The sequence below is a fragment of the Atractosteus spatula genome, chromosome 21 (assembly GCF_055471065.1).
Source record: "Atractosteus spatula isolate fAtrSpa1 chromosome 21, fAtrSpa1.hap1, whole genome shotgun sequence".
In the NCBI taxonomy this organism is placed as follows: Eukaryota; Metazoa; Chordata; class Actinopteri; order Semionotiformes; family Lepisosteidae; genus Atractosteus; species Atractosteus spatula.
The window spans coordinates 7,588,420-7,614,977 of NC_142726.1; the positions used below are offsets into that span (position 1 = coordinate 7,588,420).

Below are 26,558 nucleotides of genomic sequence, written 5' to 3' on the forward strand. Positions count from 1 at the left end.
AATATCAATTTATACTGTCTAGTCAGAAACCTTAGAAATTATTGTAAACAAGCACAGCAAACAGAATAAAGGACAGTCAAATTTTCCATCTCTAATGAGAAATTGATTCCATTCTTTCATGTGTACAAACTGCTGTAAGGACTTATCAATCTATGCACATAGCTTAAAGAAAGTGTTCCATTTGAAAAGGACAGGCAACAGATGCACCTGTGTGGCACAGCCAGGAAAGGTGATTGCCTCAGAGTAGGTTTATCTCTGAGATCACGGGTTCGAGCCTCTTATTTAAGAAAGTCACGTTACTGGCCAGCCGACGGATTCTCCAACTGGTTGAGCAGCTCCAAGTGCAGTATGGGACGAACTGATCAGAGCTCTCTTGACCATTAGTGACACAGTGACCTTTGTTGCCTCCCAGGTGCTTATAGGCAGGTGGTCCACCTCTCCAGTCAGCACTGATCCTCCGGATCTGGGCAACGTTGCCTGCTGTGATGTGACTTGTGACTTGAATGTGCAAGGTTTGGGGGAGTCTGCCCAGATCTCGTCATTCTGCCCTGTATGTGAGGATCGTAACTTCAAATTTCAAATTGTGTGAAATTTCATTGTGCGACAGTTTCAAACCGGGCAGGTGGCACAAAAATAATTGGTGATTTTAAATTTTAAAAAGGACAGGCAATTACAGCCATATTAACTGAAAACATATCCTAGTCAGAATCGGAAGGCTGTGTCACTGTTGTTATTTTCTACTGAGCTTATACCTTGGAATTTTCTCTGCTCTAATGACAGTAATAAATTCAAAGGTTCAATGATAATGGAAACTGAAACAGGACAATTAGAATTAAAAATGCCACAACACAGGCAAGTATTGTACACAGCCAAACAAAAAAATAAGTACAGTAGATTAGTGTCTTTAAGAGAGAAAATAAAGTAAAATGAGTAGACCCTTTCACTGTAAGAAATCATTCCATATCTTTTAAGATCAAATATAACCTACTCTCTATATTCAACAATAAATGCAATCGGATTAAAAGACATACTCATCACTGCTAATCCACATTCAAACTATGTTAATTCAAAGTCTCTGATGGTTGAAACACAAAACTAGATTCATAACTATTAAAAAGTTACAAAAAATTCTGAATTATTCACACCATATAAATGCCTAAATAATCTATTAAATTCAGACAACAGCGCTCTGGAAAACACACAATTTTTAAAAACAAACAAGACTCTTCTTCATACCCTGGAATTTGGCCCAATCTGGGACAACGATATAAACATAGGCTGGGTTTGCCTTCCCTAGTGTCTCTTTAAGTAAATTCTTTCTTCTCTGCTAGGCCAAAAGACGGGCCTCAACTCTAGGAGACTTAAACAGTATGGAAGAGTGAGAAGAAAAGAATGCATCCCCAGAGGTCCTGCACAATTGACAGCAGAAATTCCAACCGTATCCTCACAAGAGAGCTGAAATGTAACAATTATCATTATCCACATACTAGATTTGTATTGTTCCCACAAGACATGGCAATATGCGGGACTACAACACAGTATTATGTTGTGTGAATACTACTAGGAAAGAATAATTGAGATAGATCTTCGTTTTTCATTTGATAGCGTCAAACTGGCCACCTAAGCCATAAGGATACTGAAATCCTATGCCCTAAACACCATAACATGTTGCACACAGTTCTTCATTTATAAATGACAAAGCACTGAAGCTCAATGTGATAGGAAGAAAGAAGATGTACGAAGGGCAATAGAGTGCTTAACTGTGATGTGCATAATGCTTAACATCAATGTAACACACTTTCAATGCATTATAATGTGCCATTGTCAAAAACATGCTAACAAGCTAACTTGAACAGTTTTTTAATTGGTAATTTCAAATTCCATAATCATTTGCTGTTAGGCCTAGTCTATTTTAAATATCGTTCCATTCTGGTGGACCTGTCCTCGTGTCTGTGACATTGCAGAATCTGACCATATAAAATAATATAGTCGCATGGCAATCCATCCACTCGAGCAGAGGGGGGAACATGCAAACTCCACACAGACAGTCTGGAAATGAACCGAGGGCTCCAGCATTGCTAACCAATTTGCCACCATGCCAAACTCCATGACTGACCATACTGACAAAATAAATTGCTTTATTTGAAGGATTCCGTTTTCTATTTTCTGAAAAACCGGGATTAGAATACATTTTTAGTTTGAAAATAGTATGAGCAAGCGTACCTCCTACTCGTAATCAACACGATCAAGGCACTTCTTTGTACACACTAGCAGCCACATCTAGAATGAGCCCACCCATAATTAGTGCATTGTACTATATTCTCAAGCAATTCTCTCCTCAGTCCTGTGGAAAAGTGTTGTTGAATGGCTGAACATATAACTCTGTCAACACACCAACAGAGCGCACACACAGTGGGCAAATAAGGACTTTCTCATGGAAATGTAGCTGAGATGACAAGAAAACCAACAAATGTGAGCATCTTCAAAATTACTTTAAAATTGTAAACGTGCAGGTAAATTTTTGAAGTGATGAGGAAGAGCCAGAGCTATCCTTGATGTCCTTGGAGGTCCCAGAGCAGGGACAGTCTCAAACGGCCTCTCTCGTAAACACTTTACAAGAACAGAGCCAGCCAAACAGCGCGCAATTCTAAAGGCCAATGATGGAAAAACTGATATTTGTAGAGATGTTGTTTCATTCGCACAGTCAGTACAGCACACTTTCACAGCTTTGTAAGAGGCTTAGCATATGAAAAGCTGTTATGTTAGGAATTGCACTTAAATTAGGTTTGCTCACATTTGCCTTCACATACAAAGCCAATACTTTCAGCAAATACTAATGCAGGCATAATTTATCCAAACAGATTTATTCTTATGATTGTGAAACACTCCAGTTTCTCCACAGTTAAGTGCAACTCCAACCGTTCCTCAATCACGTTTACTTCCCTTATAAGGATAAGAGAGCAAGGATTATAGGATCAGATTTGGGGATATTGCAAATCAATGCCCAGTTGTGTGGGATCTTGTTGGAATAACAGGATAAGGCTTGCACATCGATCTTGAATCACTTTAACATGTTGATTAATTTCCATTGAATGGGTGAGGTTTATTGTCAAGACAGGATAGCGGAGTTAAATAAAGTGCTGCAGCTTCATTTGTTTTTCCTCATTGTTTTTCTCTTTTCCTTTTTGCCACCTTGGTTCCTATTACATTGCTGTATACTGGCTGAAGCTACCCAGAACCTTAAATTCTTTATGATCTCCATCAAGAAAAAGAGGATTCTCATTAAATGATTGATGAGGAATACCATGTTTTTTAGTGTTCACTTAGATGTTTTTTGTGTCATTAGTATTGAACATAAAAACAAAATACACATTTCCTACCAAGGGAACACTTTTATTTGTATCATAATGGAATGAAAAGCCTCACTTTCACTTATCTGAGTATTCGCCCCCTTTGAGAGGTTTATCCATTCATCACAAAAGTTCAGTAATGAAAATGAGACACTGTAAACATGACATAACAAAACTGCAAAATCACATAATGTGGGATTTTAATTAGCTATAATTTTACACAATTATGTATATTCTGATCACGATACGGATACGCAAAACTATGCTCCCCCAACGTAACATGACTACGTCAATTTTCATTATACATTCATTCTAATGAAAACTATTTCGCTAAATGTTAGATTAAAATACAAACGTGCAAATATCAGTTAACTCTTGAAATAGCTCACGCGTCGTTAGAAGAAAGCGATTCGGTGGTGCTTGAAAGCTAACCTCTGGGACTGTATAAATCCATTTCCTAAAGCTAAATTGTCCATTGAAATTGAGGGTCACGTTTTAGAAGAATCGGGGGTCAATCACCTACAAGCGTCAGTCTCACAGAACAATAGGCGCTAAGGGGGTTCGCTCCTGCAGACCCGAACACACCACCGGCTGTGCGCCTGAGCCGGCGCGTCCGGAGCTGTCAACAAATCAAAGATTGGACAGCACCAAACACCACTTTCTATCTCCACCATTCTTCCCCCCGGTGTTTTCTCAATTCTATTCATAATTACAAAATAACCCAAATAAATTCATTCAATCTATTTCTCACTGAATGTGGTACCCTGTTGAAAATGCTTATTAGAACGCCTTGTTGTTTGAAATACCGTTATCATTTTCGGGAAAACAATGACACGGCAAATGAAAAAGCCATTACTTTGTAAGCATAAATGCTTCGTGCAGTCTGCATATGAGCCGCATTTACGAAACACCAGTCAAGCCGAGTTAAGCAAACCCGAGTTTTTACATTAAATACACTAATTTTTCTTTTCAATACTACTCCAACTTTTATAAAGTGCGCTAAACAGCGTTAAGAGTAACTTGCGTCGTGTAGCTTCCTGCAGTTCACAGTTCAGTGAGGGCTGAAAACCAAGAAGCACTCGGACACATCAGGGAAAGACAAATTCGTTGTCATTTTTCTGAAGTCTAGACTGAAGGTCTTGTCTGTTGGCTATCCTACAGCACCTAAAATCACGAGTATATGACCTGATGCAGCCTGGATATAAATTAATATCTTTCAGTCTAGCCGTCTTAACATTACAAACAGAATTCATTAAAATCCATGGACACTGAAATCTACAGTATGTTGCGGCCTTTTTTAACACGCAGTTAAATGTTACCAGTTTAAGGAAACAAAATGTATATTCGATATTTTGGGAAATTTTATTGCATGTATATTACTGTATATCTTATGTATTGTATATCTTAAAACGGGAAAACAATGTCAGAAAATATACTGAACTAAAAATAACAGAAAAAAGTTAATGAGAAATTAAAATTAATGAATGATTACACCCGAGAACCTTGTGAACTATTATCAACCCAAAACCATAAATTCCTCCGTTTCGACAATTTTGTTGGAACTAGTTTCATCTCGGCGACACATTTCCATTTTCCCCATCTAGGATGTAAACCCACTGTACTTACTGATTGAGAATAAATGTATACCACTGTCGTCTTTAACTACTGTACGTCAGAATGATAGTGATTACAGTACATTTGCGTTTGAGAATAAGATTGCCCACGTTGATAAATACTGCATTTTTGCAATAAATTGAATTTTACTTTAAAGCAGAGTGGGGCTACTACAGCTGTAAAGCTTTGGCGTTATGTGGGAGTTTATTTCACAGTGGAGGTCTGGTAGCACAATGTTCTGAAATAGCGAAAAGAGGTTTGCATCTGACAAGAAAAAAAGTGTCCACTTCAACGTCTCGTTTTCTCCCTGCCCGGTGCGGAGCCCACAGTCAGGATTGCACTACGAGACCCGGGCAGCTACAGTGAGGGCGCTCTCGCACCGCTAGACCAGCTAAAACAGGCACATCTTTTCGCCGTCTCCGTCGCCTCACTATATGGAAATCACGTATGTATTTCCTATATAACTCAAATCCCCTTGTGTGTTCTCTGTGCAAATGTAGTCTCCAAGTTAAGTCATCTGCAGGAACAGCCTTTCGCATTTTGTACACACACACAGGCCCATATATTCTAAAATTAGAAGTAACCTTCAAGTTCTTAAATACCTTAGTATAACCATATCTTGCATCTTGCTAATGATAAACCACTTGAAAGGCATTCTTCACAGTGGGCTTTTCTTTAATTTCACATTTCTACATCTACAGTACCTTCTTAAAAGCTGAAGTCTCGTTTGTTGGGGGGGGGTTCAGGAGATCCAACAGCAAGGTCACTTGGGTCACTCAGATGGAGCCCCATATATCAAAAGTAAAAGTAAAAAAGGGAGTGGGCAGACAGTCTATAAAATAAATGGGGACACACAAGACACAAAGAATAGCATTTTTAAGTGATATACTTTTGTCCTAAGACACCACTTCAGCTTTGCAGACAGCAGATTAAAAGCTTGCACGTTTCAGAGATAATGACCACATATTATTAAAGATACTGTACACACTGTACTGTGGAGTGGAACTATAGCTTAAAGGCTAAAGAATTGCAGACTCCTCATCAAGTATTAGTTGTATCCAAGTTCAAAGAATGAAAAAAAATTAACTTAATAGTTTTTCTACTTTAATTTCATTTTTTTGCTAACCTCATAATATGAATACTGGGATTTTAGCCTAATAGTTTGCATATCTTTAGGGTACTCCTAATGGATCTGAATGTGCATCTCCAGTGACCAAGAAATAATTACATTAACACAGTTAGTCTTTTAATTCACAAAGCCCGATTCGTGATCATCTTTACTAGAAAATCAGCAAATCAGAGAACTCTTCTATGTAAAATACTTCCAAGCCCAACACCCACACAGTCCGACTTCACAATTTTGCAAGGTGTTAAAATAGCTGTCACTTCCAGAGCAGGATTTTTAAATACATTGTAATGATTTTGCCAAGTGTTTGAATGAAGTAGCAAACCCTGCTCACATCGTCACCATATATAAAAATATACTCCTCACCACCAGCTCCATCTCTGCTCAAGCACATACAGGACTAAGAAAAATGTCAAGAGTGCCATCATGCAGACTTTGCATGCAGATGGGGAGCCGACTGACAATTTATACAACGTAGGAAAACACCTTTTAAAAAATCTTTGTAGTGCTGAAGTTGCAGTTGCTTGATATGTATCTGGCTAATGAAATAGGAATGTTTTGGAGATGATTTAGAAAAATGTGATATCTTCATGACAGTTTTTATCAGCTTTCAGGAGTTAATGATTTTTCATGTACAAGCATCAAAATGTTGACATTTATTTTTAGTGCATAGCCTTTGGTAAGCTAATACAAAAAGGGAGAAACAAGTTAATAAACATAAGAATGTTACAATTGTAATTAAAATGAATATATGGGTTTGATAGGTTAGATCCGCTGTTTGGCTGACTAGGTCTGTATAAAATATCTGTGCATTTGCATGTCAGAAGCTACTGCAGCAAAGAGGTGGGCCAGAAGAAGAAGGTACAGCAGGGCTCATTAGCACCATGCCTGAACTGCCCAGCTGCAAGGAGGAACAGCCAGAGTCTGGAGCCCAGGGCTGTGTGAGAAACAGATTGGTGCCTTAGCTCGAGGGCAGTGCGAAGGCCAGGCGAGTTCTTATTTAATGTTGAAGCGATTTGTGGAGCACTACTGCAGGGCTGCCGCCTTTGAGTGCACGCTTCCAGGGGGCTTCTTAACTGGCTGAGATGAGGAAGTGAAGGTCTTTACACAGGCCAGGCCTCCCAGCATCTTTACACAGGTGCTTTGAACACAAGGAGAGTTGGTTTCCCTTGGAGGTCCTCTTGCCCTGCACCAGGGATTAGCTTTTAACCTATTTCTTTCTTCCTATTTGACCATGGCACTACTACAAAGTTGTTACCATTATATCCCTCCACTAGATCTCCCTTTTGCAAAGACCTCCAAGATCTGTGTACTGCACTATTCTGTACATACTGCAGGAGAGCACAGTTATATAGAGTATTTAAAGGTATATTATACATGATAGACTGCAAATAACATAGCATTCTTAATGGCTGTTCTTTATGCAACTCTATATTTGATTATTCAGTAGATTTAATAAATAAAAATAATACAAAAAGCCTCATAAAATAAACAGAACAAGTAATAATCGGTATGCAATATATCAAGGGTACTGTAAATGTATTTGGAAACAATTCAGAAACATATCAGAAAAAGAGGTGGTGAAGCATTTTCAAGCTATCAACCCAATGAAATGGTAGTACTGGAAAAACTAAAATTATAAGATTTAAACCATTCTCAAACAGAGCTATGCTCCAACATAATGATGGCAGGGTTACCACCTTGTAGCCTGATCAGATCTCAGAAGCTACAGTAAGTAAGGCTGGGCCTGGTCAGTACAACAGTATACAGATTTTATACACCATTAAAGTATACTCAAAGATAGCATTTTTCCTAGTTGTCTCACACTAGCAGATCTTGTTCTTGGTGGTATGGGAACTCATTTTCCAACAGTAAAAATAGGCTTTTTGTAAAGAATTACATTACATCCCCATGTTCATCTCTTAAACAAGCAGAATCCACAGGAAACCCTCCAAATCAAAGAGTTCCAAGCACAATTCCCATTGGATTTGCCTATATTACAAACACCGGTCCTAGTGGTGGGTGAGTCACTAAGATGCTGGTCTAAATATAATTCCCGTGCAGAACATAAGATTTTTTGAATGATCGTTTTCAAACACTAAGATTCAGCATCTGCTAATAACCGTGGAGCACCATCCCTCTAAACATTCTTGTAGAGTTCTACCTGAGAGTTTCTGAACTACTCAACTCTGTTGTGTCAGAAAAGTAAGCAAGTATTTTATTTCTTGATGATTTCAACATGGATTCTCCTGACTACCCTGCTGCTGCTCGTTTCCTAGCTATTTTGGAATGTTTCTGATTTACTCAGTAAGACAGCTTTCCAATACTTACATTAGGCCATGCATTAGAATTAATAGGTTCTCGCGGTGTTTGCATTTCCAGTCTACAAGCATTTAAGCAGGGCACCTCTGACCACAAGGCCGTTTTTCTAGACCTTGCAGTCTCTCAGCCGTCTACTAACAAAAATGCAGCTCAGTCTGTTTTGTTTGAGGATTCCTTTGCTCTTTACAATGACAACCATAAGACAAGTTATTGATAAGTCCATCAAAGCACAACACTTTTTTTTGCTTGTACAGAGCTGAGCTGTGATCTGTGATGGCAGCAGGAGAAATCTTGAAGATTTGTGGTGGAAGACAAGGACCGCATGAACAACATGAGCAGACCTATGGGAATGCCCTTGAGGCAGCCAGCTCGCCTTTCTATTCTAGCCTTATCGAGAGGAACTTCAGTAATCCTTCGGTTCTTCATGCCAGTATCAATAAAATACTTGAACTACTCAATGATTCCCTATTTGTATTAAACAGTATGGCATATTCAAGCAATTTGTTCACCACAAAATACATATTAATAACCACATGAAGACATTGGCTCCATATGTCATAACAACCACACCAACTCCTGTTTTCATAAATTTGTTTCTCCGATTATATTGCTGTTGATGCTATCCATGTAGCTTAGTTGATCCTACCTGTGTCCTGGATCCTACTGTATATCTACACACCCATTCAAAGCTAACTTCTCAGTTCTTTGTCCCGTTGTTAGTTCCTGTACTTCATCAATTCGTTTCTGAAGTCTGTTCTTGTTCCTAAAGCATTAAAGTCAGCCTACTTGTGCTTAAAAACCTAGCTAAGACCTGCAAGCACCTTTCTATTTACAATTTCCCTTTCCTTGCAGAATTCCTGAAATGAGTGGTGGCAGTCACAATCCCACCTTGCATCTAATGAGCTTTTTGAACCTTTGCAGTCAGGACTTCAGGACACAGCACTGAAAGAGCCCTTGTTAATATAATTAATCATTTGCTGATTTACAGTAAGTGCAACTTTTACAGTACAAATACTGGCAATCGCGTCCTCCTAATTTGCATAGAAAGTTATTTTGGCAGTTACTGATATTTCCTTTCATTGGTTTTTGCATCTTTTTGGCTTCTAGGATCTAATTGGTAAATCTTGGTTATTTTAGACCAGATCTAGGGTGTAGCACAACACCCTGTGCAGGAATCTTTATTCTTTAATACTGTATTTGTATTCTGCCTCATGGTTGGATCATTCACCAGTGGGCACCAGGGATTCATTGCTATGCTAAGAGTACTCAAATTTCCTTACAAACCAAATTAAGTACTACTGCTGATGCAACAGAACTATAGCTTTGTCATTTGTCATTTTGTTATGGACATCACACCTTTCTCCCACCAGTGCAGTATGGCTCAAAGACCTGATGCTGAAATATTGAAGTTTTCATCAATATTAGACTACTATAATGCCTTTCTTACTGGGTTGTCTATCAAGGAATTAAATAGGATTCATTATGTCCAGAAATCTGTGGCTCTTGTTCTAACTTATACCACTCTGCATTAACACTTAATAATAATAATAATCCTTATACTTATATAGCACTTTTCTGGACACTCCACTCAAAGCACTTTACAGGTAATGGGGACTCCCCTCCACCACCACCAATGTGCAGCATCCACCTGATGACTTCTGTCCTCTGTAAACTACAATGCCTCCAGGTGAAATCCAAGAATCCAAAGTTCTCCTGCTAGCATCAATGGCATTGAATGTTTTAGCTTGCTGTAAATGAAATGGTTTAGGACCTACTGCATATACAGTGCCTCAGAAAAGTACTGTATTCACCTGTTGCAGTGATGTCCCATTTTGTTGAATTAGAAATGTACATACAGGACACATTTTTACGGCGAATATTTTAATCAGAATGCTGAGATTAAACACTTTTACGGAAGAAAGAAGTTAAGTGCTACCATAACCACTGAAGAAAAATCTGAAACTAAAATATGTTGATTGTATTCGACCCCCCGAGTCCATACTTAATGAGAAAACACCTTCAGCAGCAATTACAGCTGCAAGTCATTTTGGTTGCCTCTCTGTACCAGCTGCACACCAGGCAATTTCAAAGCCTTCTACTTACTCCAGTTGGCTGGGGACTGTTGATGAAAGCAAGTTCTCATGTCTTTCTGCAAACCTTCTACTGAATTCAAGTCAGACTTGAAGCATTCAAGAAGCAGTACCATAACAATGCTGCCACCACTACTCAGCTAATTGTGTGACTTGTCAAGGTACTTTGGTGCACTTGATTTAATTTAGATACGAGCAACAACAGCAAAGAAGATACTTACATAATCAACATATTTAGGCTTTTTTATTTTTCTTTGCAATTTTTGCTGACATCTACTGTAACTGTTCAGCACAAATTTCACTCATAAAAGTGATCAGCTTGAACACTGACATTTTGACTGAAAGATTCACTTTGAAAAGGTGTATAGATCATTTGTAATTCAACAAAATGAACCATTGTTAAAAAGAGCTGAATGCTTTTACAAGACACCGTGTTGTCCATTGTATAGACAAGTACAGTCTAACTATGAATCTGAGATCTCCTTTAGAAGTAAGGTCTTCCTACTCTGTCATTAACTAGGCTCCAGACAATAAGATCTGCCACGTGCAGAACCATGTCATTGAATCTCAATGCCCAAACCCATTACTCTATAACTGTTATCATTTTTAAAGCTCTCTTAAAGAGATACAGTATTTCTTTTGGTAAATGTTATTCATCAAAGCAAGTGAATATTTCAATATTTTCCTCTTTTTTCCCACCACACCCATCTGTAAATTTTTGCCCTAATTTCAATTCAAAATGATTTTTAAGTAAATATGCTGCATTCAGTAATTTATCATCATCACTCTTATTACTTGGCCAAATCTGTACAGCCATTGAAAGCAACTCTAGCAACTCTTGCTGATGGGGCAAATCCTAGAATCTGTACACTGCAGTAACCAAAAGCACATAAAAATGATAAGAAATCAAAAGGTACACTTGGCATATCTTAACATGATGAAACATTTATCCCTAAAATGCAGTATGCAAAACATTAGACTTTGTTGAGAGCAGGCACGTTTTTCTGAAATATGAACAAGCAAAAAGAAACAAAATAGCAAACAAGTAGAATTATTTTAATTACAGATCTTTAATAGCAATACCAATCTCTTCCAGAGAGCTCCCTACCTTTAGTTATAACTTACACAGAGAAGGCTCCATGTTTAATGTCAATGAGTCATATCTGCCTTTTTTCTCTCCTATAAATGCCAGAGGTCACTCTTTTCATTCAGCGAGAAATCAAAATGATAATGACTCCTTATTAAAAATTCTATTTGGAAGTGCACATAAGCTACATCAAAAGGTGCTGACACTGAAGCAGGCTGCGGGGGGGTGTTTGGGGGTGATAGAATTCACTGATAATTCCCCATCAAAACAAGGGGAGGGGGCTGCTAGAATAAAAATAAATCCACCGCAAATTACCGTTTACAATTTTGATAATGCATTGAGACTCAAGCGTGGTGTTTATTAGAAAAAATACATAGCCTGCTATTATGAGCAAAGTCTATATTTAGCCAAAAAAGGTAGTTGAGAAAATTAGAAATTATAGGCACACTGGAAAACTAGAACTGCCACAAATAAATAAATAAAATAAAACCACTAGTGGACCATTAATGAATGTATACCTCACATGTGCACTTCAAAAAACAATCAGCCAGGAGGATTATTGTAAATTAAGAGGGTCACCAACATTCCCTTTACACCGCAGACACTGTCAACCTTTTAATGCCTTTATGTTATCTGATATCTGTCCACCTACTCCTGAACCTCCCCCTTCTAAAACCAGTCCTATCGAATAATTTCACACAGCTCCATTACACCACTTCTCATTCAGTCTGTCATTAGAACGTGGAAAGCTCATTGAGGGACGCACTGCCTACCACATAGAGGGTTTGCAAACTTCAGTGTTTTGTGCCAAAATAGTTGAAGGGGATAATGTAGAGATCTATTTGGGTTTTTTTTTCTTTAATTTGGGATTTTTGTAACAGCAGCAAACAGTGCCACCAAAGACCAAATGTTGTAATAGCAAGTTATGACCTAAGAGTGCTTCTGCCATTCACCAGAAAACAGCTTGTGGTTGTATTGTAAAGATACTAAAGATCTGGGATACTAGTATCAGGTATCAGGATACAGGATTCCAGATACTAAAGATTTAAGGTCTTGAAGCTGTCCTCAATTCCTGACCATCTGCACACAGCCCAGTGGAGTAAGTGAAAAAGAAAATAGCTTTAAATTATTATTGACAGGCCTCTGGTCCACTAATATGCACCGTTCTCATGCTCACAAGGCTTAGAGATTGTGCTCTGTGGTTTCGTCTTTGCTGTTTGCAATTTTAGAACACCGCCCATCTCACGTAGGCAGTGGACATGTTAAGCTTTGAACTCCATGTTTTACCTCTGCCTGACGTTTTCATACTTCCATGGTAACAGAACTTCAGTCTCGCATTCGGACGATGTTCTGTGTACTTCTGAGTCTCTTTGGCTTTTTGTCAACATAGAAATTACTGCATTTATATCAACGTATTTCACTATAATTACATTGAATATCTGCAATTCAAACTGTTTAAGGACTATTCAACATAATGAAGCATAACACAGAATTGGACAGATTAAGAAAACTAATGTATACTTTATCCAAGCCTTATTTCATCAGGCATTCACGCAATTTCCTATTAGAAGAAAAGTATTCGGCCATCTCATCAATTTTTTTTAGGCTACTGCTCAATAACTATTCCTCAAAGAATTCCGCAAAATGTATTTTTGAAGACTGAAATGATCCAAAGTCTCTGGAACAGGAAGTGTTGTCTGACTATTATGTCATGAACTGGAAATCAGATTAGTACCATCTGCAGCATTTATTTCAAACATTAACTGAAAAGCAAATGTAAAAAACACACTCATCCACCAACCCTCCAACCCCTTACCCCACACAACACCCTCCTTTTCAACACCTGTTTTGCGCACTGCAGAAGAAAAAAATAAGAAAAATGCTTTGAGTATTTTTTTTCTGTTTGCCCCCCTTCCTTCTCTCCATATGAATTTGGTATTTTAATGTTATTCCACATCCTGGAACAAAACCGTCCACCCCAGATTATTAATGCATTTCAAAGCAGACATCATTATTTTTTGAGACGATTTCTTTTAAAAAATTTACAGAAACCCTTCATGCGAATCCCCAGGGCCAGACTCCTTCTCTCATCTTATGATCTTATTAGCATCATATCTCCACCAGCCTGCTGAGCAGAATGCATTGCTATGCACTTTCTGCCTTCTGACCCCTCTGCGGACGGAATTAATTTGGCCTTCTTTCCTTTTTTTTGACCAGCTTTTTTTTTAGAAGGATGCAGTGCAATTCGCTGCACTTATTAAAAATAAAATAATCTTCAGAAATAAAATGCAAAACCTATGGATGAACTGCGGCATCAAAGCAGTTTCCTCACAGGGGAAAAAAAATGTTTCATAATAGTTTTACTTTCACAGACGCAGCGCAAAAATGCAAGAGAAAATTGAAGCAATAATAATTAGAATTTTTCTGGACATTCGTCTATACATCATAAACTTGTTTTCTAAACCGTCTAGTGCCTGTTCTTTTAAATCCAGTCTTCTGAAATAACTGATCAAATGGTTTACGCTGTAAAACTTTAATGCTGGATGGTATTGCTATTCAAGGACAATTCAGCAAAAAGGCTGCTGAAGCCAGAGCTTTTCCTTAGGATGTTATCTCCTCCAGCATTGCACCTTAGCTTGACTTTAAAAGGTCTTTAAATCTTTTAACTTTCAGCTCAACACTGGTGATCACACAGACATACAATAAGAGACTACAAATGTGCTCAGCTCATCCACATTTGGCCACTTCTTGGCCAATTTTCTAGATACATCTGAGTTCCAACAACCTGAGAGAGTTGTGTCGGGACTCTGTCTACACATTCACCAGACACATCTAATGGAAGAGAGTCATCCTAGGCGATTTACCCCTCCAAACTCACCGAGAGAAAGTAGAAAAATGTTCAATCTCTGAGTGTGCCGAGTTGAATCATATATACAGAATGAAAATCCCTGTCATCCTGGAGGACACCCCTTGTGCACCCAAACTATGCCGGTAAGATGCACCCCACAACATTATGGAACCCCCAAAACCCTTCACTTTTGGAACTAAGTACTCAGAGCTATAGAGTTATTTAAATTGGTGCCTCACATGCACTTGTCCATTTGTCGAGAACATGGTGAAGCATGAGTCATCTGACCACTGCTTAGTAGTCCAGTGAATGTGTTCTCTGTGCCCATTCTGATACCCTGTCCCCTATGGTATCCCATCCTGTGGATTTCTCAGCAGACCATTTTTGATGTGACTGACTGCTTGCAGTCAATTTGTCAAACGCTACAGTACATCACCCTGCATCTCACAACTGGCAAACTACTGAAGCTCAGCTCAGCTCTGGCCTGTTACCTGGTTGGTAGACCTCCTGGGAAACCTAAAGTTGCTGCAGGAAGAGGTGTTAGTAGAACCAGTAGAGAGCACCTTCTAATATTCCCCATCTATAAATTAACTTCATTACTCTGTTCTCCTCCCAACTGATAGCTGATGTGTGGTAAGCGAACTGGTGCAGCATCATCCAGGTGAGAGTTACACATTGGTGGTGGTGGTTGAGGGGAGTCTCCATTACCTTAATTACATGTAAGGATTCTTATTAATCTGCACTTGGAGTTTCCAGTCAATTGCTCCACCTATAAACTGCCTTCCACTTAATGGAAGGATATTCCAATCCTGGAGTACGTGTTGCCCTTTGCTGATGTCTTTTCCTCTGCATTCCCTGCTGACCTCTGCTTAGGCACTGTGGCTTGTGAAGCATCAACAAGTTGGGCTGTCTCAGTTGCTGAAGCTCCTGCCAAACACTGAAGTTTCCTCTTGCCGTCATACTTTTAGGCAGCCAGGCCTATTCAGCATTTTTATATATGACGCAAAGCACGACGGGATATGATTTGCTAAATTAACATGAGCCACACCTGTGTGGAAGCTTTCCATCACCAATGAGTGTTTACATTTTTGTCCACTGTCTTTCTATACTCAGGCTATACTCAGCCTGCCTTTCATAATTTAACTTCATAGAATAAAAAAAGCCAATTGTCTGTATATCATGAACCCGTTATTAAAACAATGGTAATATAACCCATGTTAGCTCATTACACATGATGAGATCATTTTGAGGACTTGTATTGATACCCTCACTTTCTCAAGAGCCCACAAGTTCCATGGCCTAGCAGTAGTCCTCCTCTCTCAACCGCACTGCAAACATAAAAACAGAGGTTCAGAGAATGATCGATTTAAAAAACAGACAAAATCGCCACTTCCTAAAAATACTAACAAAGTAAGCTTAAAGTTACTAAGCTGAATCCATCTGTCATATTTGACACCGGCAGGATACAGTCACCTTATAGTTGCCTGGTCTTTGGTTTAAGTGCAGTCTTAGGGTTCATTCAGGATATTACCACATGTTTTTACTTACATGTCAAACACAAACCATCTGAACCCAGAAAAACGGGTTGTGATTAAGACTCCCAAGGGTTAAGGGATAAAGGTATGGACATCGCGCATCTGAGGCTTCAGTTGGTAATAACTGAACAGCACGCCTGAAATAAGCAAAATAAATGACTGCAGAAGGAGGGGTTTTTTTTCCCCATGAATTTCTCTGGCCCATATAAGAAAAAATGTGTAACTTCAGCACTTTGAAGTGGTCTATTAAGTTAACGTCATGTGCTGCGCGGAAAAAAAAAAGTCGGATCTAGATCTCATTCACAGCTGGAGTTCATCCATGCTTTATGGCGCATCAGGGTGCTGGTGAGAAATGGGCTGCTCCTCTGCCAGGAGCTGCTACATCCTACTACATCGGGCAGCTGAGGCACAGGGCTGAAGAGCCGTGCAGAAAATCTAGAGGGTTTGATGAGGTAGGCAGACTGAATGATATACAGTAGCGGCCACGGGCGAGAGCTGTCCATTAGTTACGGGGTCTCTGTAATGCTCCGCTCAAGTACATTATTTTCAAATGCATCAGTCAGCGTCGTACAGCACAGATAAATTCTAATGCTTCAAATCTGTAATGCATACTCTCACCGCCGCTATATTACGCTGCGGGTTAGGAGGGCAGCGAGAGCGGGGAAAAAAATGTAATTTATTTTTCACTGTGGCCAGTATTCTTCCCATTAGCTTCAAACGTGAGATAAGTTATTGCTTTTAACGAGCGCCTTTAGCCGCCAGAGCACGCTACACACAATACGCTGCACAAACCACTGCAAAACAAGGAGGAGAGCACGCAGAGAGGCAGGCTGCAGAGGTTCGGGACCTCCAGGATAGACCACTGCTGCAGCTGGACCAAACCCAACCCAAGCAGCAGAAATACAGAAGCACAGGAAATAAAAAGCAACTAGGCATTTCAGAGGTATGTAGCACACACATATAAATATCAACGCATACAATTACTTGCACATTAGGGTCAAGTGAATGATTGCATATAATTTCTACTAGAAAATACCTTTGTCCGGAACATGGAAATTAAAAACCACATCATTACATGTGATGCTGAAGCTTCAACAATGCTCTGGGCATTACCCAGTGTAGGTCACACAATCCATTTCGGCTCACATTAAAATTGTGCAGCACTGCAGCAGAATTCCTTAGATTGGCCACAGTTCTGTATTTCAGACACAACTTTTCATTTTTACTGGTTAAATGTCAAAAAACAAGAAAGTGAAATCCCATTGACTTTTAAATAATAAACAGATCGCTTCCTGCATTAAACAGACATATGAAGCATAACTTGTAGCATACAATAATCATTAACTGAGACGAATAAAATGCAGTTAAATAACAAATTCAGTCCAGCACTTCGCATTTTCCGCTAACAAAAATTAAGGCATAGTGATTTTCTCACATACAGTAGGTAATCTCACATTACCAGAAACAGCATACAAGGCATTACATTATAATAGTGTAGTTTAACTTAAGTTGTAACTTAAATATATATTATGATTAAAAAACCCTTTAGTCAACCAGATAGGCCAAGGAAAGTTTAGACAACCATTAGCTTGTTTTTTGTTATAAATGATGACTAGGCCATTACTGCATTAAAAAACAAAGCAATGAAAGCAAAGATTAATCAATAAAAAGTAAATATCTGTTCAGAGCATACGTGTTAGTAAGTGCAAGTGTCAGACTGAAAGGGTTTAATCATAAAACTGAAAATAACTTGGGAGACAAAGGCAGATAGCTTCAGCTTACTCTGCAGATTGCCTTCTACTCTGTTCTTTGGTAGTGGCAAATTTAAATGACTTGCGGTATTTGATCTTGGAAGATTTAGTTGGATAAAACCTACAACATACAGGTTGTAGTTTACCACAGGATTGCAGAAAGAAATGCAATAAATTATTAAAACAAGAAAGTGTTTTCTTGTTTAAAGAATGGTAGATTAGTTTAATCCTGTGATGCCTTCGTCTAGTATGTGGTGATGGCCGAACTCAATAAAAAAAAAACAAAGATGCATTAGGAGGAGCCTGAGCTTAAACTTGTAAGTAATGTAAACCCAGATCCCAGAGTTTTTCTTGATCATATGACATGTGGGGCTGCTAACCTATAGTTCAATCATTAGATCCAGGCTTCTCTGCATGAACTGTAATCTCTTCAATCATGAAGTAAATAGAAACTCAATTGTTGCACAACTAGAAACTAAACATTAGCAGTCTATTGTGCAAATCAATATATTTGACAATTAAAGAAAACGGAGAGAAAATTAAAAATGGATGTACAAACTACATCTTAAAGCATTTCATTGATTGAATGAGTACAACAATATCCACCAGCTGTACAGTAACGTATTTTACAAACACTGCCATTTATCATTTCACTACATTCAAAAGATAACATTTAAAATCACAAAAAAACAAAATGAAAGGCTGAAATTGACACTGGTGTGCTGTGTAAATAGGTCCTGACATGCTTGCCATACAAGCAAATTATTAAACGTTAATAACTACACACCCCCTATTGCCAGGGAGTACAGAGCAGAAGCACATGTAGGCACATGGTTCCTTTCCTCCCTGCAGTGTGAGGCAGCAGAGTAATGAAAAGGGCAGCAAATCTAAAACTAAAGAAACAGGTATTTACATTCATTAAAAAAGTCACGATACTTCTATCATTAACAATTTTTTTTTACAGCATTAATGTGAGTGTTAGGACCCTACTAGGGACAAAATAAGTGCTAAACAAAGGACAGTCCTTCTCCATATATCAAATAATGCATCAACAATTTAACACATGGTCAAAATTTTACCACAAATCTAACAGTCCCTTCACTAGATTTGACTATCAGTCTCTGCTTACATTATGTGGCAGGTTTCTGTTAGTACCAAGGGAATGCCCAAGGCAATAGCAGTCTGGCCTGGGAAAGCTGGGAACCCACTCACATTGCTAATTTTTCATCCGTTGGAGAATCTATGAGAGACAGGATGGGAGGTTTCCTTTATAATGTACTGAGGGCCCACCGCTTCACAGTACCAGCCCAGAAAGGGTTGGATTACTGAGCTCGAAAGAGTGGTTTGGTGATTTTAAAACGTTTCAAAATCTGCCTGGCCATCTGGCCTCTGCCTATTGTGGCTGCCTCAGTTGTTAAGATAAGATAAAAGACTGCTGCAGGGCTCCAATCAGACTGTCTCCATATACAGTAGTGCACGTGCTCTTGCCTTAAAAAAATGAGAAATATTGATATCTGTAGCTTGATATTTCTGTATAAATTGCAGCAAGAGCTGGCATGCTACAATTTATTTGATTGAGGCATAGGCATGTTCTAGCAATACTAATATTTCCCTGGAAAAGAAGGTGACCATCCGATGAGATGTGCATCTTTTCAACAAATGTAATAAATAACGTGGGTATTCCTAGAGCAACTCAGAGAAAAGTGTATTTACTGCACTGTACTTATCTGCTCTAAAAAAAACAAAGAACTGATCAAAATATTTGACAAGGTAGGTGCAATTACTGCCAGATTTACAGGTGTAAACGATCAATATATTTTGCACAATCTGTTTATAAGTACTGACAGTTACTTTAGGAAATACAGTTTGTCTTGCAGTGGCATAGGGCAAAGAAATGTTGGAATGCATTTGAACTCCGTGTTAAACACATGACTGGAACTGTCTAAAATAATGCCAGTTACAACACCAAGGCAAATAATGACAATGTTCAAGGCTTACTGCCAAATTCAATACAGTTGATGTGTAATGCCCAATACAGTAGCCCCTGTGAGTATATGTCCAAATTATTACCAAAAGTAGATAAGTATGGGGAAACCGTGAAAAAAGATTTTACAAACACCGTCTAAGCAGGTGAGCACTTACAAGCATTGTGTAAGCAGTTGTCTTCACAACTAGAAACCCACTGAAGCTAAGCAGGTATGAGCCTGGCCAGTACCTGCCAGGAAGTCCTCCAGGGAAACCTAAGGTTTCTGCTGGATTAGGTGTTTGTGGGACCAGCAGGGAGCACCTACCCTGTGGTCTGTATGGATCCAAAAGCTTAGTTGATGATGATAATAATATTAATAATAATAATAATAATTTAAAGATCATCTGAGAGATGTATTTGAATAGGCCGTACTCAACTCATAAACCACTACTTGCATAGGTGGGATGGATCCATCATTTTAGGCTCAAAACTCCTCACATGGACAGGAATATTTGTAATTTGGATTGCCTTCTCCATTGTGGGACACCACGGGTACATCCATGGGTATAATCCCACTACTGCCACCAGAATTGGAAGTGACTTAGGGACAGTCGCACTTTAACTACACGCTGACAAAACTGTAATTTAATGCCCAGGCTGTGATTGTGACTTTCATTTAAACACCTCAACAAAAAACAAAAACACTCTACAAATCACTGCCTCTATGGCTGTTGCTACTCATTGGTAAAAATCTACTTCCAGACTAAATGTCTTTCACTGTGAAACACCATTATATACAGGTGCCTGTTAAATAGCCCTAATAAGAGTAAAACTGTTGCATTCCAAAATCATTTGTCAAACAATTATATAACAGACAATGCAGTCTTTTTAGATCAGTTTTTGTTGATCCTAATAACAATACAGCCTTACGTAAGAAAAGCGAACAGTTATTGTTCTTCCTAAGAAAACTCCACTCTTTTAATGTGTGTACTACAACAATGACTTTATTATACAGAACTTTCATTGAATCCGTCTTAATATTTCCCATCTGGAACAATAAAATTAATCAAGTAAGTAATGGTGGTCCATTGCTACTGGATTCAGTTCTGTTTGCAAAATATCACATTTTCAACTTGCAAAATTTAGCTCTCAGTGTACACCGTCTTTGTTAAGCAAGTAACATAATGCCATAAGAGACATACACTTTGTCGTAAGGGAATTGGGGAAAGCTTAGTACAGTAGTTTTCAACGCTCAACAACATTTTCTTCTGCACAACAACTTTTTCTGAACTCACCCAAACCTCTGGAATATTTCAGCAGCCTGGACTGAAGCAATCTTCACGCCTTAAGATTTTTAATATCTGAATGAGCTACACATTCCAGACCCTGGACTTCATACAGAAGAAACTGGGAAATGCAGAAGTAAAAGAGTGCTTCTGCGGTAGCATGAGCCATCTTGACATGAAGATTGCTCACCTTGGCTTGGGTCTCTTCCTGGGAAAGAGTGACCTCCTGGAGCTGTTGATGGAGCTTGTGTATCAGGTGTTCCTGAGTGGACATCTGGGCCTTAAAGTCTTCAAGATATTCTTCATGACCTCGCCCCGAGCTGGAGAACAAAATAAATATGTGTAGGGCCAAGTCAATATTTATTGCCATGTCAACAAAGCTGATTGGAAGTTGCTCCAGTACAGCCCAAATAACAAAACAGCAAAAAAAAATCCAAGATCTACATAATGAGGTCCCTAATCACCCTTAGATAGGTACTATTGTGGAATTGACTACATTTGATTCTTGGAACCCTTCTTCCCGAATGGAGGAGTTTATAAAAGGAGCTGGTGGGATGGAAAGGTATGTGGAGACCTTATTAGCTTTCCGAATGATGGAGCTGCTGCAAACCAAAGCAACAGAGGAAGAGCGCATCCAATGATCTTGGATGCTGTGAGTATGACTCCAGGTGTTTCCTTTCTGGGTAGTTGTATTGTTGTACCAATCTAATCTAAGTCTGTGGTCTTTTACCCAAGTAAATCTCTCAGTTGTACAGTACTTCCACACAGCCAGGGGGGCTCTTCAAGATGCGGGACATAAAAATAGACATCCTGCCAATCCATATTACAGCAAACACACAATAAGCTCAGTTGTACAACTGAATGTACAGGACACTCATTTATAAACAAACAAATAATAATGAGAACAGACAAGCTCCAGAAACCTCAATCACATTACATCCCAAGGTAAAATAGCGAAAAGGTAGATTTAGTTAATCACAGGATTATCTTTGTATCTTATAAACCATTGCCTGCTTACCCTGTAACAACTACTGTTTTCCAGAAGATGATCAAAAGTGTCAAGTGAAAGTTAAAAGTGAGAAAAGCTCCTTGGAATAGGAAATGATATTCTTATATACCATTTTTGGAAAGGAATTTTTTTTATTTAAAATTTCTCTGGAAATAATTAAAACAGAAAGTATTCTTGTGTATTCCAGTTTTTGTGTTTACTGTACTCCTTAGGCATTGTTTAATTTTGTATTTCCCAATATATTGTTTCTTTTACATTTTTGGATTAATATGTTTTTCTTTTGTGGACTTGAAAAATAACGAGTTGTAATCCTGTACACTTATTTTTGGCTTTCAGCTCCAGAACACATAACAACCTGAGGTGTCATTCATTCCTAAACAAGGATTATTTCTTAATCTTGCAGGAGTCTTTTCTTTTTATCAATGGAACTGTTTCATGCAATGGGCATTTAAAAGAAGAGTAACACAAAACAAATATTTTATGTACTTCCATTTATATTAGAGAACATTTCTGACAGTTTGTGGCATTTTTTACTATAACTACACTATTTCAGAATTAAATTCTTCTCATAGATTATGGACCCTTATTTTCTGTATTAAAACATCCTCACTTGTTTTTGAGAAGTGCAGTTGTAAAACCCTTCTCCAAAGTATTTCTTAAAACCAGGCTTCCAAATGTGCCCCAGCAAGTTTTTGTACATTTTCTAAAATCACCAGCAGCTTCACACGTGTGCAGGAGGTTTACATTTGTCTAATTAAGACTTAACAGAGTTAATTTGAACTCTTTCATGTTGGTGATGATTTAAGAAGTCCTACAAACACCTGTTGGACTTTTGCCCTCAAGCACAAGACACAGGGAGCCCTACTTTATAGGCAACAATAACAAACCTGTTAAAAATAGAGCTTCTTCTTAAAAAAATGAAAACATCTGCTCCTTATACTTCTGCCTTCCAGTAACAAGAATTAAAAGCGTAATAAATACAATTCTTTCATCACCTAACTGTTGCATATATTTACATTACAAAAACATACATTTTGATAGCTGTATTGTTTAGTCATTGTTTCACTTTACTCAATTAATTCAGAAAGGAAACTGTAAACTGTAAACTTGCTTTAGTTTTAACTATTACACTGGGACCACTGCAAAGAAATAAGCCCTACAGAGACAGCCTTTTAATAAACTATTAGTTGATCCAAGAGAATGCATGCAATGTGAAAGGTGTGGAAAACTGGAACAAATCACAAAAGTACAAAAAAATAACTATTTTAACTAACTGGATTAACTATGTTGTTTTTATATCAGGTTACTGTGTTCCTGAAATGTACCCAATATGGAGAAGAAGGAAAAGTGAGATTTTGGAAAGCACTCAGGTACTGTTGACCCAAAAAACCTGAGATGACTTCAACTAGATGAGTAATAATGGATACAAGGAGCACATGATATGGTGTATTTAGATTTTCAGCAAGCTTTTGATCAGCTTAGTCATCCTTAGGCTTTCTGAGTTGCTCAATTAGTAAAAGTACTTGCCCAAATATGGGTTGAATTCTACAGTGCAGATACTGTAGGCTCGAGCCTGTAGTCGGTCAATAACCAACTGTGACTTGGATTCTCCAGGTGGAACACTATGGATGAGAGGCTGGGAACAGTCATCTAAATATTTACAATTAGATTAGATTTTGTAGGTTGTACAAACTAGTTTGTAGATGATACCACAACACAAGGATTAAAATGCAAGATAACAGAAGAATCTACTTATAAAAAAGGCTTGACAATTTATCTTGACACCTCTTTGTAATTTTCAAAACATTGTGGAGAATCCATCCTAAACTTTCATTTATATCTGTTTATTCTAGTAAATTATGCTTTTAGGCACAACATTTAAATCATATGATTGATTGATTTGATATTCAATTTACCAATACCATGAACATCAGTAAAACCAAATTCATAAGAACTGAAAACAATTCTGGTCATCATGTTATAAAAATATATTGCTGCTCTTGAGTCAAACAAGAGAAAAACAACCATACACATACCCTGGATTAAAGGAATGTCTTTTTCTGACAGGCTAAAAAAACTCAAACCTTTGAAATCTTGAACAAAGAGTTGGAATATAGAAGACTATGAGAAGATGAGGAGAAGATGTGATTCAAGCATCTGAAAATCACAAAGGCACTGATGAAGACAGCCTAACAGGTGTCTTCAGTACCAGTAAATCATGAACCTGGGATCACAGGTGGACACTACATGAAAGTACTTTTCTTGAACACAAAGAACAGGCCTTTTCTTACACAAAGTTTAAAGTTATGCGAGTCTGGAAGATGCACAGACATTCCTGGCTTCTTATAACAATAAGCTGGATGAGATCTTTAGATGAATTAGCTACTGGAAACAAGTAAATGGGGTGAATGGCCTCAAAACCGTTCTTATATGAAAAACTCTGAATGAGGCTTGACATTCACGCCTGCCGTTATAGAATGATGCCAATGGAAAGGCACCGAAAGGCCAATGAAAAAGACAGTGGAAATGTGTTGACAAGGTGAGGTGGCTTATAGTGGAAAAAGTTTAAAACCATGGGAGAAAGGAGGAATAATGCTACACTGGGGGGGAAAACCAGTGTGGAAAACATATTGCTTTAGGATGGAGGAGTTTTAGGGAGTGTGTGAATGGCATAAGTGCTCTCTGTGACCCTCTATGAACATTTGGTAAAAAAGTAAAATAAAATTACAGCAACAAATAACACAACTGTACACACACACATTCTGATATTTTAAATGGATTCTATAATTCATTTAACTATTTAAAAGGATTTTTAATACTATTTTACTATAATACTATTTATTTTCTTATAAACAGTATTAAAACTTTCTTACAAAGTTCGGCAAGCTACTGTGTTTATGAAAAATGCACAAATCTATATACCCAGCTAGGCATTACAGATGTAGTTGTTCAACCCAACCACCGGCAGCCCCTTAAAATTTCAACAGAATTTTTCTTCTAACTCAAAATACAATCAAAACACTCTCATTATAGAAATGAGAAAAATGTTAAGCAATGCCATCCTGTGAATCTATAAGATAACTTAATGTAGTTACTAAATATTCTCAGTTAAAAATTTGAGCTTTAAAATCAGGAGCAACAGCCCTACTAACCATACAACTTCTATAGCCAAGAATCAACTGCAGCTTTAGAGGGAATTAAACATACTTTTACAAAATGACAACTTTTGTCTGCAGATCAAAAACAAGGTCAAAGTTAAACCATATGTTTACATTTACTTGGAATTATACAATCATTATAATTGAGGTATATTAATTTCAGATGTTAGGGTAAAAATTAAAAATAAAATCAGCTTTTACTTAATTCCTCTACTGTTAGCTACCACCAAGCTCCAAATTATTTGATCGTTTTCAATGTCCTCATTTCAAGTTCTATGCCAAATAGAAAAATACTTTTAAATGAAAAATTCATACTTATGCCCCCAAAAGGAACACAAGTAAAATCTTATCTCAGCTCATTCTTAGAGTCTGGCAGACAGTCCAGAGAAGCTAGATTCCCAATAAATAAAAAAAACTGTCTTAACAGAACTCTACTTTTAGATTTAGACATAATGGAGTAGAGTAACTGCACAGGCTTTGCAGAAATCTTGTATAAAATAGACTGTAATTTTTATGCACTGTAATGCTTTGTTTTGCAATGAAATACTGTACGAGCTACTTATGTCATGGTGTATGTTAATGTGTATAAACACGAATCTCATGTTATTATATATAAATAATATTCAATATAAGAGATTAAGAATTCTCTAATTTATTAGGGTATTTTTTCTGTCCTGTGCAACATTTTAAAAATAAATATTTGCAACAGTTCCAGGCCAACTAGCATAGACTGCATATTTTTTTTCATCAGTTAATCACTGATTTGGAAACAAGTATAACTGTAGATAATAATCAAAATAAAAATAATACAGGTTTAAAAATTGATTATGCTAATATGTTATTTCTTAATAATGTGACAAATATAACATTTCAAAAAATAAAAAAATCATATTTTGGTATATTGGCAAGAGAAGAGAGAATAGAAAAATAGGTTTCTAATATATGCATGTAATATAATCCAGAAGCTGGGGTAGTCAGAAACTTTGTGAAAGTCACTAATATTGTGACTAACAAATATAAATTAAGACAAGCTGAAAGCTGGAAATTACAAGTATACAGATCCTAAACATCATACAAATAAAATAACCAACTAAAAACAACATTCAAATTTCACGGTCTGTTCACAGTCAAACTAAATACAAAACTATTTTCTAGAAGTGTCACAATTCAAACAAAATATGAACTAAAGATACTTATATCTACCGCTTTAATTAATTATCTGTTAAGTAATGTAAATATTTAAAATTATTGAAGTACTTTATCGATAAAGTCATTTGTAGAACAATAAAAACAATGTACAACAGAGCAAGCGTTATGATTTTGTCATAGAAACCACAGTGTAATACCAAACTTTTACCCACTGCTTCACTGTTTTATCTTCCTTACAAAATCTTCCTCATTCTTTATACAAAGGAT

At 37.6% G+C, this 26,558-nt stretch overlaps 1 protein-coding gene across 1 annotated transcript in view; it reads right to left on the reverse strand.

Moving 5' to 3' along the window:
* pmfbp1 (polyamine modulated factor 1 binding protein 1) overlaps window positions 1-26,558 on the reverse strand; it is a 152,865-nt gene that overhangs the window by 88,144 nt on the left and 38,163 nt on the right. The window contains exon 7 of the mRNA XM_088938848.1: window positions 21,166-21,295. Coding sequence (XP_088794974.1) covers window positions 21,166-21,295 — 130 coding nt within the window. The remainder of the gene's footprint in view (window positions 1-21,165; window positions 21,296-26,558) is intronic.